This window comes from Oncorhynchus mykiss, chromosome 11, assembly GCF_013265735.2.
Source record: "Oncorhynchus mykiss isolate Arlee chromosome 11, USDA_OmykA_1.1, whole genome shotgun sequence".
In the NCBI taxonomy this organism is placed as follows: Eukaryota; Metazoa; Chordata; class Actinopteri; order Salmoniformes; family Salmonidae; genus Oncorhynchus; species Oncorhynchus mykiss.
This window is the reverse complement of record NC_048575.1, coordinates 67,480,254-67,500,581: the sequence shown is the minus strand read 5'-3', so window position 1 is coordinate 67,500,581 and position 20,328 is coordinate 67,480,254. Positions and strand designations below refer to the sequence as shown.

The window sequence follows — 20,328 nt, the reverse complement described above, 5'->3', positions numbered from 1 at the left end:
TTCTAGTTAGAGTCAGTTTGCGCTGTTCTGTGAAGGGAGTAGAACACAGCGTTGTACAAGATCTTCCGTTTCTTGGCAATTTCTCGCATGGAATAGCTTTCATTTCTCAGAACAAGAATAGACTGATGAGTTTCAGAAGAAAAGTCTTTGTTTCTTGACATTTTGAGCCTGTACTCGAACCCACAAATGCTGATGCTCCAGATACTCAACTAGTCTAAAGAAGGCCAGTTTTATTGCTTCTTTAATCAAATCAACAGTTTTCAGCTGTGCTAACATAATTGCAAAAGGGTTTTCTAATGATCAATTAGCCTATTAAAATTATCAACTTGGATTAGCTAACACAACGTGCCATTGAAACACAGGAGGGATGGTTGCTGATAATGGACCTCTGTACGCCTATGTAGAAATTCCATATAAAAACAGACGTTTTCAGCTACAATAGTCATTTACGACATTAACAATGTCTACGCTGTATTTCTGATCAATTTGATTGTATTTTAATGGACAAAAAATGTGCTTTTCTTTCAAAAACAAGAACATTTCTAAGTAACCCCAAACTTTTTAACGGTAGTGTATATTTCAGAATGCCATTCCTGTCCTTGCTTGGGTTCAGATTGTTTCAATCCCCTTTTTTAAAACCTTTTTCCCTCTTCAAGTGCCACAGTTTCACCTAAGAAATATTTAGTCATAAAACAAATACTTACCCAAATACTTACTGCTTTTGGATATGTACACATTTTATGATGGTTTTGGTATTTTTTAAATTTGATTTTAGATACCTATTTAGAATATTCTTGCACTGGGAATAAATATATGTTATAGTTTCCTTTTTTGGAATGGGAACACAAACCACAAAGCAGAGCCAATCCTAAACTGCATGAAAACACCTGTGCATTGCTGTTTGTAATTACAAATCCACGTAAATAAGATACAGTTATGCAACTCGTGTATCCCCTTGTTAAATTAAACACTTCCAATTTGCCAAAACCATTAATGGGAGTAACATTTACCTGCTGTGTAAATGTGATGCTACCCAGTCTGTAGTCTGACAGTCTTCATTCCATCCTTCTAGCTTCTCTGAACGTCTTGGAAAGAGCCAACTCAAGACAGAGTTTTGTAACTCTTTATGGATGGCCCCCTCTAGTTATATATTAGTTATATATTTCTCAGGCTCAAGAGTCATTCATTTATAGAAAGTTGAACTCTGTAATTCTGCTTCTCGGACCAATAAGGCATAATAACCTGACCTTCTATTGTCTTGAAAACCCACCTATTGTCTTTCATGTTTCATTGTTAGTTAATGCAACATAATAGCTTGCTTTGAGTGTTTGAATAACTCAGCCTTACTATGAGTGATCTCTCTCTTGTTCCTGCAGCAACCGTTGGTGCGTCTGCGAGGTGGCGCCATCGTAGGGGAAGGTCGTGTGGAGGTGCTGAAGAACGGCGAGTGGGGAACCATCTGTGATGATAACTGGAGCCTGCTGTCAGCCACAGTGGTGTGTCGAGAACTGGGCTTCGGGAGTGCCAAGGAGGCCTTGTCTGGTGGTCGGCTTGGACAGGGTAGGGATTAGAATCAGTCCTACTTATAACAACAATACTACATCTGGACAAGTACATGATGGGCAGGCCAACATATTGGTCCGTCTTGCAGTTGACTTGGCTGAAGATGAAGTTGACTATTTGAATATTGCCTCTGTGTAGAAGGCCTTGGATAGATTAACAATACACATAATTCTTATTACAGAAGTAATCAAAATCGGGAATGACTGAGGTCAAGGAGGTTTTACTGGTCTCTTCTTTTCGAGCAGTTGTATGAGAAATATTTGGTTTGATTCACTGTTATCAATCAACAATCAAGAAACATGGGCATAACTGCACAAAGCTCGAGTACCAATAGGATAACCACTTGAATTCCTGAAATATAAAGAACAATGAACATGAACAGCTCAGTTGTGTAGTGTAGAGCTACATCTGCGCACCAAATGTTACAAAGGGAACATGTCCAAAAGATATCATAGTCTGTAATACTATCCCTTCTTTGCGGACTCTTTAAGCCCCACACTAATTCATCTTGACTTGAACAATAGGAACCCCCCTGGAGGACCGGAACTGGCTGGGATATTGAAATGTAATATATTCATAAAGCTTCACAGAGTAGAAGCGTTGATTTAGGATCCGTTTGTCCTTTGAGATCATAATGATCTCAAAATGGAAAAGCGGGACCTGTTCCTAGATCAGCATTCCTACTCTGACGCTTTCTGAATAAAGGCCCAGAGTCTAGGTGATGTGGGTAAGGCGGAGTCAGGCGCAGGACACAGAGATGAGTAATAATAGAAACTTTACTCAAAAATAATCTTCCAACAAGGAGGACGAAAATCCAGAATCACATAAACGAGACAACTGACAACAATAAACACGCACAAAACCATGATGGCTCCAGAGGGTTAAATAGGGAAATAATTCAAACGTAATGGAAACCAGGTGTGTACAATACAGACAAAACAAATGGTAAAAGAAATGTAGATCGGTGGAGGCTAGAAAGCCGGTGACGTCGACCGCCGAACGCCGCCCGAACAAAGAGAGGCACCAACTTCGGCGGAAGTCGTGACAGAGACGAACAATGCAAGCCCATACTTGCTATATTCCAGTACTGTAATTGAAAGGCTGTAGTGGAGAGAAATACTATATATAAAGAGTACATCATGTATCAACTCCCTTATCAGTTTGGAAGGCCTCGCCTTCCCCTCGAGGGACATGGGCTCTGCCCAAAAGAGGACCTTCACTTTATTGACCAGTTTCCCTAATTATGGGGTGCATTCCTGTAAGTCCTGGTTTGTGGGTGTGTGTCACGCCCTGACCTTAGAGAGCCTTTTATTTATCTATTTTTGGTTAGGTTAGGGTGTGATTAGGGTGGGCATTCTAGGTTTTCTGTTTCTATGTTTTCAATTTCTTTGTTGTTTTTTCCATGTGTGGTTCCCAATCAGAGGCAGCTGTCTATCGTTGTCTCTGATTGGGGATCATATAATAGTTGTGATTTTCCATTTGGGTTTTGTGGGGAGTTATTTTCTGTTTAGCTGTTTTGTTGCCTGACAGAACTGTGCGCTTTTGTTATTTTCTACTTTGTTATTTTGTTGCGGTGTTCAGATTATTAAAAATCATGAACGCCTACCACGCTGCACTTTGGTCTCCTTCTTCAACCCACGAGAGTCGTTACAGTGTGACTGTAAAATGTCCTCTAACTCAGTGTTACCTACGGGGATATTGGTTACCATGGTGTTTCTTCTTTTACTGTATGAGCCAAATGGAGGGCTTAACCAATAACTGAGGCATGTACCCCCCCCCCCCCCCCCCCCCCATATGTATCACTGACTCTCTTCTTGTCAAAACTATGTAGTCAGCAGATCTGCATGTAGGCTACAGTAACTGTGTCTTTACATAATTTGCCTGTTTTGAGTGAGACTGAAGTGTCTGCTGAAGTAGATGGTATATTTTCTTGTTACTGTGTTTCCCATAATATACCCCTATAACAGGGTTGAAAGGAATTGCACACTGCTGTTTTCCAAATAGGTACAGCTATTAATCGTTTCATCTGCAAGCTAGTCCACCCAGGCGTGAGACTGGAAAGGAGTAGTAAATTCCAGGATAATGGCACATTATGGAACATGGAAACAGCAGACAGTGGCTGTCTCAAATGGCACCCTATTCCCCCACGTAAAGCACTACTTTTGACCAGAGCCCTATGTTGCATCTGGTCAAAAGTAGTGCACTATATATGGTTCCTTTTTGGGACGCAGAGAGCAAGAATTCTGGACTGGTTGTTCCTTTTGGAAAAATAATTTCCAACATGATTTACTGTCAAGGAGGAAAGAACACTGTCCCTGTAACTAAGGCTTCCAGGAAAATAAGTCACAGATAGAACTTCTATCATGGAACACAGATAAAAAACATCATGTATAGAGGTTGTGAACTGACACACTGAATCTCTGACTTAGGTTTTCTATGGTTCCATTTATTCCCTGTTAACATGCTCCATTATGTATTAGACAGATGAATGTAATTAGACAGAATGTGCTAAATGTGTTGTCAATGCAACCTAACCCTACTCGGCCCGGCTCTTACCAGTATTCTTCCCCTGTTCCTGTTTCCCAGGTATGGGCCCAGTCCATATGAATGAGGTGAAGTGCTCTGGGTTTGAGAAGTCCGTCACAGAGTGTTTCTTCAACAAGGAGTCTTTGGGCTGTAGCCATGAGGAAGATGCAGCCGTCACGTGTAACGTTCCAGCCATGGGCTTCCAGGAGAGGGTGAGTGCTCAACTTGATAAACCATAAATCATCATCAATAAACATTCTTCTTCTTTTTTTGTCTCAGTCATTGGTTGATGAATAATGATGTAGAATCTTATAGTATTCCTATTGCTCCGTGTGTGATAGTAGCTAAAGTTCTCTCCTGTGTTGTGTCTCTCTCTGTGCAGCTGCGTCTGAGTGGGGGGCGTAACCCATACGAGGGGCGCGTGGAGGCGTTGGTGGAGAGGAACGGCTCCTTGGTGTGGGGCACGGTGTGCAGTGATGGCTGGGGAACCATGGAGGCCATGGTGGTATGCAGACAGCTAGGCCTGGGCTTCGCCAGTAATGCCTTCCAGGTGAGAATCATTTATTTATTTAACCTTTATTTATACAGGTAAATCAATTAAGAACAAATTCCTGCTTTGACGACTTTGACGACCAAACATGCAGCAGGTCTCAGCAGCATTACAGTACAGTTACACATTCATATTTAATTAATGGATGGAATAGGAGGCCTCTCTCTTACTTGTATGATCTACAGACATACAAGTTGTAGCAGGCAAAACAATGACTGCTGTTTACAGTGAGTAAAAGTTTGGGCCCTAAGGGAAAAAAGGTTTATGTGTTTCTATCCTATTCCAGACTATGACGTAACAGAGGTGGAAGTGGTAATTCAGGGGTGAAGTATCTTGGAGTGTTACGGGCAGAAGGTAGATAAGATTACTGTTCTTAGAAAGGCTAGTTCCAGATCTGTGTGTCAAAATAAGATCACGCAACTACCTACCAGACACAGACTCAAATAAAAATCTGCTTTGAATAAGTGCAAAATGTTTCCGTGTTGTTCGTTATAATCTCGTATAATTAGAGGAATCATTGATACTTTAATGATGTTCCTTGGCTCCTTGATGTTTTATTGATACCACCAACCTCACAAACTGTACCGACTGTGCTGAGCAGAGTCACATCAGACTGGGAAGACATTGAAGTGTGGGTTTTCACTCTGTGAAAGGTGTGTTTTTAGTAGTTTGGTTGGAATTAGATTTTGTAATTAAAAGAATTTTGTGTACTGACAATTATAATCGCCAAGGAGGTAATATTTATGGCTGTTGTGAGTCTAAACTTTTCCATTGTCTTTTTTACGTCATTGCCATCCCAAATGAGAGCTTTCCCAAATTAGGGCCTTCAGTCAGTGCTGTAAATATAAGTGTGTTAGTGTGTGTCTGTAGTTGCCAAGGGTGAAATATACAGTAACGCTCACTGATGTAGGACTGAACTCTTTCTGTCAACTGTTTCTGTAAACTGTTTCCACCTGCAAAGCAGTAAGGAGACCTTCCAGTCAGACACAAGAGTATTTGTTGGAGCAAATGGATTTTACAAGACTGCTTGATAACAGTAATAGTTGGTTTGGAAAATATCTGTAAACCTTGGAGTAGTAGAAATTATATTGCTTTCAAACCAGAGATTTATGAGTGGAAATTGCAATGTAGGGACAATATGTTATTGTAGGCTGTCTAGTTTACCTCGAAGCAGAGGAATGACTACTGAATAACAACTTTATATGAATACATTGAAAGCTTATCTATTTCATAGACTGTAGGTTGTTTTAATATTTGTGATGGCTACACTACAAGGATATCTGAGGGTAGGGGTGTCATGCACCCAAATAATCTGAGGGTGCACAAAGTACGTGAGGATGGCTGAGGGAAGGTGGGGGGGTCCGGAGGGGGGCTAGGGAAGATGGACAATTTATAATTTTTTAGCTTTAGTCTGCATTTTAGAGCTATAACCATTATGCTTGATTCCATATATCTATATATATCTAAGCATACATCTTGAGCTGTCTGTATCTTCCTGACTTGTGATTCTTTTTTTAGTTTCTTTATTTTTTTATTAAAGAAACTAGATATGATTCTATGCCTCTGGGAAAAAAGATTGAAAGGAATGTGAGTCTTATTCAGTACATTTAGTTATTGCTGCTTTTCTAAAGTCTACCAACCATGCCAGCTAAGATAATTAGACAAGCTAGCTACTCTAACTTGATGATAGTCTGAAATGGCTTCTTGGTAGCTAGTTATGAGGTAGTAGTGACACAGCTCATAGTGACTCTACTACCTCATTGGGAACCTAACTGGGCTAGCTAAAGCCACATTCATAAAATGGCTAGGTTGCTAGTAGTATTACACAGAAACAACATCAACAAAATCTTTTAATATATTCACTACCGTTCAAAAGTTTGGAGTCACTTAGAAATGTTATTGTTTTTGAAAGAAAGGCACAATTTTTTTGTCCATTAAAATAACATCAAATCGATCAGAAATATAGTGTAGACATTGTTAATGTTGTAAATTACTATTGTAGCTGGAAACGGCTGGTTATTTTATGGAAAATCTACATAGGCCCATTATCAGCAACCATCACTTTCAATGGCACGTTGTGTTAGCTAATCCAAGTTTATCATTTAAAAGGCTAATTGATCATCAGAAAACCCTTTTGCAATTATGATAGCACAGCTGAAAACTGTTGATCTGATTAAAGAAGCAATAAAACTAGCCTTCTTTAGACTAGTTGAGTATCTGGAGCATCAGCATTTGTGGGTTTGAGCACAGGCTAAAAATGGCCAGAAACAAGGAACTTTCTTCTGAAACTCATCAGTCTATTCTTGTTCTGAGAAATGAAAGCTATTCCATGCGAGAAATTGCCAAGAAACTGAAGATCTTGTACAACGCTGTGTACTACTCCCTTCACAGAACAGCGCAAACTGGCTCTAACCAGAAATAGAAAGAGTGGGAGGCCCCGGTGAGAAACAGACACCTCACAAGTCCTCAACTGGCAGCTTCGTTAAATAGTACCTGCAAAACACCAATCTCAACATCAACAGTGAAGATGCTGACCTCCTATATATACAGTACTAGTCAACAGTTTGGACACACCTACTCATCCCAGGGTTTTTCTTTATTTTTACTATTTTCTACATTGTAGAGAAATAGTGAAGACTACAAACTATGAAATAATACATATGGAATCATGTAGGAACCCAAAAAGTGTTAAACTAATCTAAATATATTTTATATTTGAGATTCTTCAAAGTAGCCAACATTTGCCTTGATGACAGCTTTGCACACTCTTGGTATTCGCTCAACCAGCTTAATGAATTAGTCACCTGGAATGCATTTCAATTAACAGGTGTGCCTTGTTAAAAGTTAATTTGTGGGATTTCTTAACTTCTTAATGCATTTGAGCCAATCAGTTGTGTTGTGACAAAGTATACAAAAGATAGCCCTATTTGGTAAAAGACCAAGTCCATATTATGGCAAGAACAGCTCAAATATGTGAAGAGAAACAACACGGCCCAAATAAATGCCTCAAGTAACAGACACATTTCAACATCAACTGGTCAGAGGAGACATGGTATAATTTCTGCAAAGAAACCACTACCAAAGGTGACTAATAAGAAGATACTTTCTTGGGCCAAGAAACATGAGCAATGGACATTAGACTGGTGGAAATCTGTCCTTTGGCTTGATGAGTCCAGATCTGCGATTTTTGGTTTCAACCGCTATGTCTTTGTGAGACTCAGAGTAGGTGAACAGATGACATCTGCATGTGTGGTTCCAACCGTGAAGCACAGAGGAGGAGTTGTGATGGTGTGGGGCTGCTTTGCTGGTGACACTGTCTGTGATTTATTTAGAATTCAAGGCACACTTAACCAGCATGGCTACCACAGAATTTTGTAGCGTTATGCCATCCAATCCAGTTTGCGTTTAGTGGGACTATCATTTGTTTTTCTATTATTATTTATGTTTTTATTTTACCCCTTTTCTCCCCAATTTTGTGGTATCCAATTGGTAGTTACATTCCTGTTTCATCGCGGCAACTCCCGTACGGACTCGGGAGAGGCGAAGGTCGAGAGCCATGCGTCCTCCGAAACACGACCCAACCAAGCCGCACTGCTTCTTGACACAATGCCTGCTTAACCCGGAAGCCAACCACACCAATGTGTCGAAGGAAACACTGTAAACCTGGCGACTGTGTCAGAGTGCATGCGCCTGGCCCGCCACAGGAGTTGCTAGAGCGCGATTGGACAAGGACATCCCTGCCGGTCAAACCCTCCCCTAACCCGAACAATGCTGGGCCAAATGTGCTGCGACAGAGCCTGGACTCGAATCAGGATCTCTAGTGGCACAGCTAGCAACTGCAATGCAGTACCTTAGACCACTGTGCCATTTGTTTTTCAACAGGACAATGGCCCAAAGCACACCTCCCGGCTGTGTAAGGGCTATTTGACCATGAAGGAGAGTGATGGAGTGCTGCCTCCCCAATCACCCGACCTAAACCCAATTGAGATGGTTTGGGATGAATTGGACCGCAGAGTGAAGGAAAAGCAGCCAACAAGTGCTCAGCATATATGGGAACTCCTTCAAGACTGTTGGAAAAGCATTCCAGGTGAAGCTGGTTGAGAGAATGCCAAGAGTGTGCAAAGCTGTCAAGGCAAAGGGTGGAAACTTTGAAGAATCAAAATATAAAATTGATTTAGATTTGTTTAACACTTTTTTGGTTACTTCATGATTCCATATGTGTTATTTCATAGTTTTGATGTCTTCACTGTTATTCTATAATCTAGAAAATGGTAAAAAAATAAAGCAAAACCATTGAATGAGTGGGGGTGTCCAAACTTTTGACTAGTACTGTATAAACTGAACAATGATATTAATGCAACATGCAGCAATTTCAAATATTTGACTGAGTTACAGTTCATGTAAGGGAATTCAGTCAATTTAAATACAGTGCCTTGCGAAAGTATTCGGCCCCCTTGAACTTTGCGACCTTTTGCCACATTTCAGGCTTCAAACATAAAGATATAAAACTGTATTTTTTTGTGAAGAATCAACAACAAGTGGGACACAATAATGAAGTGGAACAACATTTATTGGATATTTCAAACTTTTTTAACAAATCAAAAACTGAAAAATTGGGCGTGCAAAATTATTCAGCCCCTTTACTTTCAGTGCAGCAAACTCTCTCCAGAAGTTCAGTGAGGATCTCTGAATGATCCAATGTTGACCTAAATGACTAATGATGATAAATACAATCCAACTGTGTGTAATCAAGTCTCCGTATAAATGCACCTGCACTGTGATAGTCTCAGAGGTCCGTTAAAAGCGCAGAGAGCATCATGAAGAACAAGGAACACACCAGGCAGGTCCGAGATACTGTTGTGAAGAAGTTTAAAGCCGGATTTGGATACAAAAAGATTTCCCAGGCTTTAAACATCCCAAGGAGCACTGTGCAAGCGATAATATTGAAATGGAAGGAGTATCAGACCACTGCAAATCTACCAAGACCTGGCCGTCCCTCTAAACTTTCAGCTCATACAAGGAGAAGACTGATCAGAGATGCAGCCAAGAGGCCCATGATCACTCTGGATGAACTGCAGAGATCTACAGCTGAGGTGGGAGACTCTGTCCATAGGACAACAATCAGTCGTATATTGCACAAATCTGGCCTTTATGGAAGAGTGGCAAGAAGAAAGTCATTTCTTAAAGATATCCATAAAAAGTGTTGTTTAAAGTTTGCCACAAGCCATCTGGGAGACACACCAAACATGTGGAAGAAGGTGCTCTGGTCAGATGAAACCAAAATTGAACTTTTTGGCAACAATGCAAAACGTTATGTTTGGCGTAAAAGCAACACAGCGTAAAAGCGTAAAAGCAACATCACCCTGAACACACCATCCCCACTGTCAAACATGGTGATGGCAGCATCATGGTTTGGGCCTGCTTTTCTTCAGCAGGGACAGGGAAGATGGTTAAAATTGATGGGAAGATGGATGGAGCCTAATACAGGACCATTCTGGAAGAAAACCTGATGGAGTCTGCAAAAGACCTGAGACAGGGACGGAGATTTGTCTTCCAACAAGACAATCCATTTGTGTTGATTCTTCACAAAAAAATACAGTTTTATATCTTTATGTTTGAAGCCTGAAATGTGGCAAAAGGTCGCTAAGTTCAAGGGGGCCGAATACTTTTGCAAGGCACTGTACATTCATTAGACCCTGATCTATGACCCTGATCTATTGATTTCACATGACTGGAAATACAGATATGTGTCTGTTGGTCAGAGATACCTTTAGAAATAAGGGCCTCCCAGTGGGCCTCAGGATCTCGTCATAGTATCTCTGTGCATTCAAATTGCCATCACTAAAAGGCAATTGTGTTCGTTGTCCATAGCTTATGCCTGCCCATACCATAACCCCACCACCACCATGGGGCACTCTTCGCAAATAGCTCACCCACACGACGTCAAACACGTGGGTCTGCGGTTGTGAAGTCGATTGGATGTACTACCAAATTCTCTGAAACAACATTAGAGGTGGCTTATGGTAGAGAAATTAACATTCAATTATCTGGCAACAGCTCTGGTGGATATTCCTGCAGTCAACATGCCAATTGCACACTCCCTCAACTTGAGACTGTCGCATTGTGTTGTGTGACAAAACTGCACATTTGTGCTGGGGCCTTTTATTGTCCCCAGTACAAGGTGCACCTGTGTAATTATCATGCTTTTTAATCAGCTTCTTGATATGCCACACCTGTCAGGTGGATGGTTTATCTTGGCAAAGGAGAAATGCTCACTAACCGGGATGTAAACTAATTTGTGCACACAATTTGAGAGAAATTACGCCTCTTGTGCATTTGAACATTTTCTGGGATCTTTCATTTCAGCTCATGAAACATGGGACCAAAACATGTTGCGTGTATATTTTTTTGTTCAGTGTATAAGGAATCATAGCTTTCACCTGGTCAGTCATGGAAGGAGCAGGTATCCTTCAGTTTTATTACACTCAGTATTTTATATATATATATATATATATATATATATATATATATATATATATATATATATATATATATATATATATATATATATATATATATATATATATACATAGATAGATTGATAGATAGATATATATATAATATAAACAGTATTAAACAGAACATCTGTGCCCCCGATGGGCATGACGCCTCTGTCTGAGGGACAAAATAAAGTAATAGTGACACTACTAAATACAGCTAGAGAGATAATGAACAGGCTGCCCCCTCTTGTGGTTAGTAGAAAAATAGTTTTGCTTATATTTGTTGCTACCTTGAATCCATTGTGAATTTGAATCCTACCAGTATATTGTTCTAACACCATTATACAGTGCATTCTGAAAATATTCATACTCCTTCCCTTTTTCCACATTTTGTTACGTTACAGCCTTATTCTAAAATGGATTCAATTGTTTTTTCCCCCCTCATCAATCTACACACTATCCCATAATGACAAAGAAGAAACAGGTTTTTAGAAATGTTTGCAAATGTATATATAAAAAAAAAAAGAATTAAATATCACATTTACATACATTTTCAGACCCCCTTATTGAAGCACCTCTGGCAGCGATTACAGCTGTGAGACTTCTTGGGTATGACGAAACAAGCTTGGCACACCTGTATTTGGAGTTTCTCCCATTATTCTATGCAGATCCGCTCAAGCTTTATCAGGTTGGATGGGGAGCGTCACTGCCCAACTTTTTTCAGGTCTCTCCAGAGATGTTCGATCTGGTTCTAGTCCGAGCTCTGGCTGGGACATTCAGAGACAAGACACTCCTGCATTGTCTTCGCTGTGTGCTTAGGGTTGTTGTCCTGTTGGAAGGTAAAACCTTCACCCCAGGTCCTGAGCACTCTGGAGCAGGTTTTCATCAAGGATCTCTCTGTACTTTGCTCCGTTCATCTTCCCCAGACCCTGCCGCTGAAAAACATCCTCACAGCATGATGTTCACCGTAGGGATGGTGCTTCATCGTAGAGATGGTGCCATGTTTCTTCCAGACGTGACACTTGGCATTCAGTCCAAAGAGTTCAATCTTGATTTCTTCAGACCAGAGAATCTTGGTATGAGAGTCCTTTAGGTGCCTTTTGACAAACTCCAAGCGGGCTGTCATGTGCCTTTTACTGAGGAGTGGCTTCTGTCTGGCCACTCTACCATAAAGGCCTGATTGGTGGAGTGCTGCAGAGATAGTTGTCCTTGTGGAAGGTTCTCCCATCTCCACAGGGGAACTCTGGAGCTCTGTCAGGGTGACCATCAGGTTTTTGGTCACCTCCCTGACCAAGGACATTCTCCTGCAATTTTTCAGTTTGGACGGTCGGTCAGTTCTAGGAAGATTCTTGGTGATTACAAACTTCTTTCATTTTAAGAATGATAGAGGCCACTGTGTTCTTGGGGACCTTCAATTCTGCAGAAATGTTTTGGTACCCTTCCCCTTTTTCTCTACACGATCCTGTCTACGGAGAATTCCTTCGACCTAATGTCTTGGTTTTTGCTTTGACATGCACTGTCAACTGTGGGACCTTTATATAGACAGGTGTCTGCCTTTCCAAATCATGGCCAATGAATTGGATATACCACAGGTGCACTCCAATCAAGTTGTAGAAACATATCAAGGATGATCAATGGAAACAGGATGCACCTGAGCTCAATTTTGAGTCTCACAGCAAAGGGTCTGAATACTTATGTAAATAAGGTATTTCTGTTTTTTATACATTTGCAAAAATGGCCAAAAAACTGTTTTTCGCTTTCATTAAGTGTGTAGATTGATAAGAAAAAACATTTAATTTAATCAATTTTAGAGTTAGGCTGTAATGTAACATATGGAAAAGGTCAAGGGGTCTGAATACTTTCTGAAGGCTCTGTATAATGATAAAATGTAATAATACAATTGCATAACAAACACATAACCTAGGACATGTTCCGCAAATTCTCTGTCTGATAAAATACATGCCTGACCTCTGTCATGTTGTGTCCCTGTCCTTTAGGAGACGTGGTACTGGCCAGGAGAGGTTAGTGCTGACCCTGTGGTGATGAGTGGGGTGAGATGTTCTGGCACGGAGATGTCCCTATCCCACTGCCTGCACCACGGAGCTCACCTCACCTGTCCTAAAGGAGGAGGACGCAACGCCGCCGGAGTCTCCTGCTCAGAGAGTAAGGGGCTTGTTACACTAACAAAATATGTGAAGTAATATGTACCTTTCTTCAACATCAGATTTGCTACTTTTCTGTTTACACAATCTTTATAATTAGCCTTTGATGTGGTGTGGCCAAAACCTCATTCATGCTGCATAAGAGTGCTCCTATTGCCTTTCCCTCTCAGTAGTCTACCAGTACTAGATGCCTTGGATTGAATGCTGATAATAATGGTTGAATACCAAAACATGTATTTGTCTGTCCTGGCCTTTTTATAAGATAATAACTATAATAACTGTAACATTGTAATGATGAAGTATGCTCACATTTTTAACCACTCTCTCTCTCTCTCCCTCTTCCCTCCCTGCTCTCCCCATCAGCGGCCCCTGACCTGGTCTTGAGCCCCCAGGTAGTGGAGCAGACCACCTATATGGAGGACAGGCCCATGTTCATGCTGCAGTGTGCTTATGAAGAGAACTGCCTATCCACCACCTCCAGCAAGACCCCTGCCAACTCCTACCGCCGCCTGCTGCGCTTCTCCTCCCAGATCCACAACAACGGACAGTCAGACTTCAGACCCAAGGCTGGACGCCACTCCTGGGTGTGGCATGACTGCCATAGGCAAGTTGCTCCATGGCCCTTCCTGTTTGTTTGTGAAATTGAAAGATATGCTTTGTTCACACAGCATGTTGTTAGCCCAGGGCTATGCGCAATGTTATCCAGGCTAGAATTGTATTATTTGTTTAATATGGTGATATATACTCAGATTACAGTTTATTAGGTACACCCATCTAGTACCGGGTCGGACCCCCCTTTGCCTCCAGAACAGACGCAATTCTTTAGGGCATGGACTCTACAAGGTGTCGGAATTGGTCTTTGCGTAATTGATATCAAGGGACATAAAGGGTTCCAGGAAAACATTCCCCACACCAGTACCGTGGACTCCAGGTAGGATGGATCCATGGACTCATGCTACTTACACCAAATCCTGACTCAACAGGAACTGGGATTCATCAGACCAGGCAATGTTTTTCCACTCATCAATTTTCCAGTGTTGGTGATCGCTTGCCCACTTGAGCCGCTTCTTGTTTTTAGCTGATAGGAGTGTAACCCGGTGTGGCTGCAATAGCCCATCTGTGACAAGCATTGACGAGTTGTACATTCCGTGATGCCGTTCTGCACACCACTGTTGTAGTGCGCTGTTATTTGTCTGTTTGTGGCACGCCTGTTAGCTTGCACGATTCTTGCCATTCTCATTCGACCTCTCTCGTGCAACGAGCTGTTGTCTCCCGCAGGACTGCCGCTGACTGGATGTTTTTTGTTTGTTGCACGCCTGGCATCTCTGTAAACCCTAGACACTGTCGTGTGTGAAAATCCCAGGAGGCCACCCGTTTCTGGGATACTGGATCCGGCACGCCTGGCATCAATGATCATACCACTCTTAAAGTCACTTAGATCACTTGTTTTGCCCGTTCTATCGTTTAATCAAACAGTAACTGAATGCCTCTGCCTGTCTGCTTGCTTGGCCTCGATGCCTGTCTGCTTGCTTGGCCTCGATGCCTGTCTGCTTGCTTGGCCTCGATGCCTGTCTGCTTGCTTGGCCTCGATGCCTGTCTGCTTGCTTTATAAAGCAAGCCACGGCTACGTGACTCACTGTCTGTAGGAACGATTCATTTTCGTGAACTGGGTGGTGTACCTAATAAACTGGTCACTGAGTGTATTTTACCTCATAGTTGTCGGTCACCATGACTACCTAGTTGTCTTTTTATAGGAGACTGACATTAAGGGAACATTCTACTGAACTCTCTAGATAACTCCGTTCTTGAGCCATTTTCCATTTCCATACGTTCGCTGCCCTGTAATTGGCCACAGACTGAAACGTCTCAGATGTTTTCTGTCAAGGCATTGGGTGAACTGTGCAATGTCGGCAGCTTCACACAGTCACCAGTTTTACACAAATAAAACCCTCAGTGCCTGTGGGATTATGCATATAATCTGAATCGCTAAACATATACAATTTTGAAAGCAAATGTTTATTTTGGGTTTCTTAGTGTCTGCCTTAGTGCCATATGTTTCAACAGTCTCTAGCTCTTGTATAAAAACATATCTGCTTCAGAGAGAATATAATAGACTCTACAGTAGATGGCAGGTCTATTTATAAATGAAGTGTCTCTCTCTTTCTCGCTGTGCCCAGGCACTACCACAGCATGGAGGTATTCACCCACTATGACCTGCTCAGCCTCAACGGAACCAAGGTGGCAGAGGGACACAAGGCAAGCTTCTGTCTGGAGGACACTGACTGTGAAGAGGGTAAGAGCCTGGATAAATAAATGTGTGTCCCTAATGGCACTCTATCCCTTACATAGAGTCCATAAGGCCCTGGTCAAAAGTAGTCCACTCTATAATGAATAGGGTTCCATTTGGGACACAGACAGACTAGCTACCTATACTATCTTGTCTGCCTAGTGTTCCTCACTCCTTGCATAGCACATATATAATACAGCCTGAGCAATAGCTCAACATGCTCTTTCACTCACAAAATATTATGTGCCATTGTATGTACTTTGATTAACTTTGATTTATTGTCATCTTGACAGGTATTGAGAAAAGATACGAGTGTGCCAACTTTGGAGAGCAAGGCATCACTGTTGGCTGCTGGGATACGTACAGACATGATATTGACTGCCAGTGGATTGACATCACAGACATCAAGCCCGGAGATTACATATTCCAGGTAAATTACCTTTCTGCTTACTTAAAGTCTTTCCAGTGAAGGAGTGCGTCCTAAATGACACCCTATTCCCTATATATCCCAGGGCCCGTAAGGCTCTGGTCAAAAGTAGTGCCATTAGGGACGCAACCAAGGTCATTCCTCTACACTATTATCCTATGTTATCGATTGAGGTCTAATAAAGTTAATTCATTAATTTTATTGGACAAATGTAAAATGCATATAGAGTTTTTTCATTCAACTGAGCAAAATCCTAACTATGATTATCAATGTTAATTTCCACTCTTTGTGTTGGATAATGATTCACAGCATTTTGCTCTCTCCAACAGGTTTTTATTAACCCTAACTATGAGGTGCCTGAGTCCGACTACTCCAACAACTTAATGAAGTGTAGATGTAGATACGACGGCCACCGTATATGGATGTACAGCTGTCATAATGGTAAGACAATGATGTGCCACAATTTGTGTGACTGTTTTACCTCAGAAATTCTGTGTTACTGCATTGTTCCGCAACCCCTTTCATAAATGAAAGTTGGATGTTTGCAGACCTCACAAGTAGACTAATGTTAAGATGTATAGATCCAGCCATTCATTTGTGCAGGAGGTGTATACAGTTGCTGGATGTTAAAGGCCAAGTTCATGTTCATTATCTCCAGCACCAAACCAGTGTCTACATATGTGAAAACGGTGTTGTAGAAAAAAAACAAGTTCTACCAGATGACATCATCAAAAGTTACAACATTTGAGTGATTTTCAAACACTATGAGATTCGCGGTGACTTGGGGAGCAAGAAAATACCCTCCTCTGGCTAGAAACTTGTTGAAGGTTTTGAAAATCACTGCTTTTCTTACTTTTAATCCTACCCTATGATGTCACAGACAAGCATTGTTTAGGACCAATCTTCTTATAATTTTACTACAGATCATAAAAATAAACCCTTTTCACATATTTAGACACTGGTTTGGTACTGGAGATAATTCATGAGGTTGAAAAGTGGCGGAGTTGCCCTTAAACTGATGTCGTGGGACTTGGTTTCATCTTGACATTACACTACTTTAGTAATCAAAAAAACGTCTGGCAAACTTTGATTTGAAAGTGTAAAGCGTTGAGACGTTTTTAAATGTTGACCATTTGTCCCTTTCCTGTTTAGGTGGATCGTTAAGCACTGAGACTGAGGAGTCCTTCCCTGGGCTACTGAACAACCAGGTGACCCACAGGTAAAAGGATGGAAGAGAAGAACAGAGCAACCATCACCACCACAGAGAAACTGCCAAAATGTCCCCAACCACTAGACCCCCCCCCCCCCACCCCCCCTCTCTCTGTTCCCCAGTCAGCAGTCCAGAGTAAACTCTTTTATCTTGTCACCAATAAGACTACAGCTGTTAAGAATCCCCCTGCTAGTTAGGAATGCTATATGGACAAAATGTGGACAAGCTGCCCTATATATACATAATTTGATGTATCTTTCTGTCATCTCAAATTCAATCCCCTCTCATTAGTTTATCCCAAAAGCAGGCAGCCTCTCCCAGCTCTTTTGTTGAGATCAAGAAGGGACTGATGCAGTTTCTCACACCCCTGGGTTAGAGACATGAAATATACATTCCCAATGCTCCCCGCTAGAGGTGATGATGAGACCAAATAGCACCTTATTCCCAAAATAGTGCACTACTTTTGGGTGCTGTGTAAGTTATCTGATGTACAGTAATGAAAGTGAATCCTGCTGCACTTTCTTATTTTTTTTTTTAATGATAGAACATTCAAAGGTCAAAGGTCATTTCCGCAGAGGTTGAATATCTCTGACAAAAATCTTTCTTGAACTATGAACAAAGACATATTTGGGAATACTACAGACTTCATTGATCATGATCTAATAATAGATTTGCTTTATAAAGTAAGGGCCTCATATAGGCTACTCTCTAAGTAGCTTAATGACGATGAGTATTGAGGACACAGTATAGTACAATGCAATACATTAGGATCCAATAACTAACTGCCAGTAAGTGCATTGTTGTTGTGAAGTGTTTAACAAACAGATGTCCTGTGATGTAGTAATTTCACCTGTCTTCTATTTTCTTTTTCTTTGGAAATGTAGATGTCATTATTTTGAAGTACAAGGTTGTTACCGTCACCAATCTTTTAGTCTGTGGTATAGATTTCTATGGTCAACACGCTCTATCTTTAAGTTATTCTGTCATGTTTCCCATTCTGACATCTGTATTCAACCCCAGTACCCATCCCAAGTGCCTGAGAAGTTCCTTTTCCAATGTAAAAACTGTGACCAAATGGCAGACATTAGTCCACTCCACACCACAACAGTAGTGGCGGTAGTACGGTAGTTAAAATGGAGGGATACAACTAATGCCCCTCAGTGCCTTATATTGAGAGAAATAAAGTCATTTTTATTTTCTCATGCATATGTTTCCTTTTCAACATTCACAAACAATCTCATATTTTCAAGCAAACATATTAGTAACTTATTGTTGTAAAAGTCAGGGATTTTAATAGCATTTTTTCCCTTTTTCCTTTCAGTTTTTTTTGTACAATAATGTGTGTCTCATTATTTTATTGTACTTTAAAAAAATAATGGTGCTACCAAACTGTCAACCTCTGTTTTATGAGGGTACAGTACAGTGACAGCTGAATGGCTACAGTATGTTATGCTAACTGTATACTTGAATGGAGTGTAAAAATCCATAATGTCCTTTGTTTGATAACTATATTAAAGCAAACAAATCTAAGTTGTTGGTTGGATATTCAGATATTTGGTAATTTAGCAGATGTTGTTATCCAGAGCAATTTACAGGAGCAATGAGGGTTAAGTGCTTTGCTCAAGGGCACAGACAATTTTTTTACTTAGTCGGCTCAGTTACCTTTCCGTTACTGGCTCAGCACTCTTAACTGCTATCTGCCACCCCGATATAAATTATGCCTTATGCCACCATCCTCATGATCACAAGCTGTGCTTGATTTCCTCAGCCCTTGAATTTGCTGCCATCTTCTGGTTGTTTTACTTTAGGGTAGTGATTTGGCAGTGTACCGTAAAGCAGTAGTCTACTACAGTTCGGTATATACAGAGATAGAGAGGACTAATGTGGCCTTTTGGCCACCAGAGGCCTCTATCATTCTCAATGATGATAAATGATCTCCACCCTCTGGTCATTTATAGTCATTACAGTTTGTTCTTCACTGCTCTGTTGACTTTCCTATCATTTCTACAGTATGACCAAGGGATGTCCTTAACATCTGAATTCTGAATTACTTCAATGGGAGTGAATTTGTTTTAGTGTGGCATCAGAAACATTCTCACAACTAGTTTAACTCTTTCATTTATGCTTCCTTGCCATTTGTTAGAGAGTTATGTGTGCATTGTGCCACACATAAAGAGGTCATAGTCCATAAAGCAAATGACAGAATGAGTTTGACGTACGACAAAAGCTCTGGACTTTCTGCAGCAAGCTACTCCAAATGACAAACTTTGTAGGAGCATGGTATGCATTCCGTTTGGAGCTGTTCACTGGGTGACTGCTTTCAGGGAAAACTAGAGAGAGATGGACGTCCCGTTGACATTGGTCGGAGTAAATCCAGGCCTCATTACTCTGTTAGGACTGTCTCCTGTGCAAATGTAAGCAGCCCTGCATTACTCGGGTATAGTAAGGTTTATCTCCAGCACCCCCAGGAACAGGGCTGTTAAGAAAACCTGACAAGCTGCTTCACAGTTTAGACAAATGCTCCAGGTCTCAAGCATAGGTTGTGCCCCAAATGGCACCCTATTCCCTATATAATTAACTACTTTTGACTAGAGCTCCATGGGCCCTGGTCAAAAGCCTTGTGCACTAAAAAGGGAATAGGGTGCCATTTGGGACGCTGATATAGATACTGAATTTAGCCCCAGCCATGCATGGCCTATTATCATGGAAGATGTGATTCATCCAGGACCATAAACTCCACACCTATCACCCTCTGACTGTTTTAGTTTTTAGTATCCAAGTGTTTGTCTAATCCCCTTCCAACTACCAAGACCACCCATTCCTCTGATATACTGTAGTCCACACAGACACACACATGTCCAACAAGACACACAGACTAACCACACTCCTCACACGGCTGAGGGTCTTGTTTTGTGGCCGGGGAGGGATGACCACCTACTATGCTGTGCCACCAGGAGGGGAATGTCACGGGTAACTTGAGACTTAGTGGCTATCGACAGACATTCGTTTGACTAGACATGCTTGGGCAAGAGAAAATCTCCTTCTACTCTATGAGGTAACAAAGAGCTGCATTCATGTGATTAAAGGTTGAAGGGAGATCGAA

General features: G+C 41.2%; 1 protein-coding gene across 1 annotated transcript in view; it reads left to right on the top strand.

The window, feature by feature from the left end:
• The window catches only part of LOC110536278 (lysyl oxidase homolog 2B), a 52,530-nt gene extending 33,775 nt beyond the window's left edge, over positions 1 to 18,755 (top strand). Inside the window, exons 6-14 of the mRNA XM_021621975.2 lie at positions 1,377 to 1,560; positions 4,150 to 4,301; positions 4,472 to 4,639; positions 13,137 to 13,302; positions 13,665 to 13,905; positions 15,479 to 15,594; positions 15,882 to 16,018; positions 16,345 to 16,456; positions 17,168 to 18,755. Of these exons, the coding sequence (XP_021477650.1) occupies positions 1,377 to 1,560; positions 4,150 to 4,301; positions 4,472 to 4,639; positions 13,137 to 13,302; positions 13,665 to 13,905; positions 15,479 to 15,594; positions 15,882 to 16,018; positions 16,345 to 16,456; positions 17,168 to 17,238 (1,347 nt within the window). The 3' untranslated portion in view covers positions 17,239 to 18,755. The remainder of the gene's footprint in view (positions 1 to 1,376; positions 1,561 to 4,149; positions 4,302 to 4,471; positions 4,640 to 13,136; positions 13,303 to 13,664; positions 13,906 to 15,478; positions 15,595 to 15,881; positions 16,019 to 16,344; positions 16,457 to 17,167) is intronic.
• Positions 18,756 to 20,328: the final 1,573 nt, after the last annotated feature.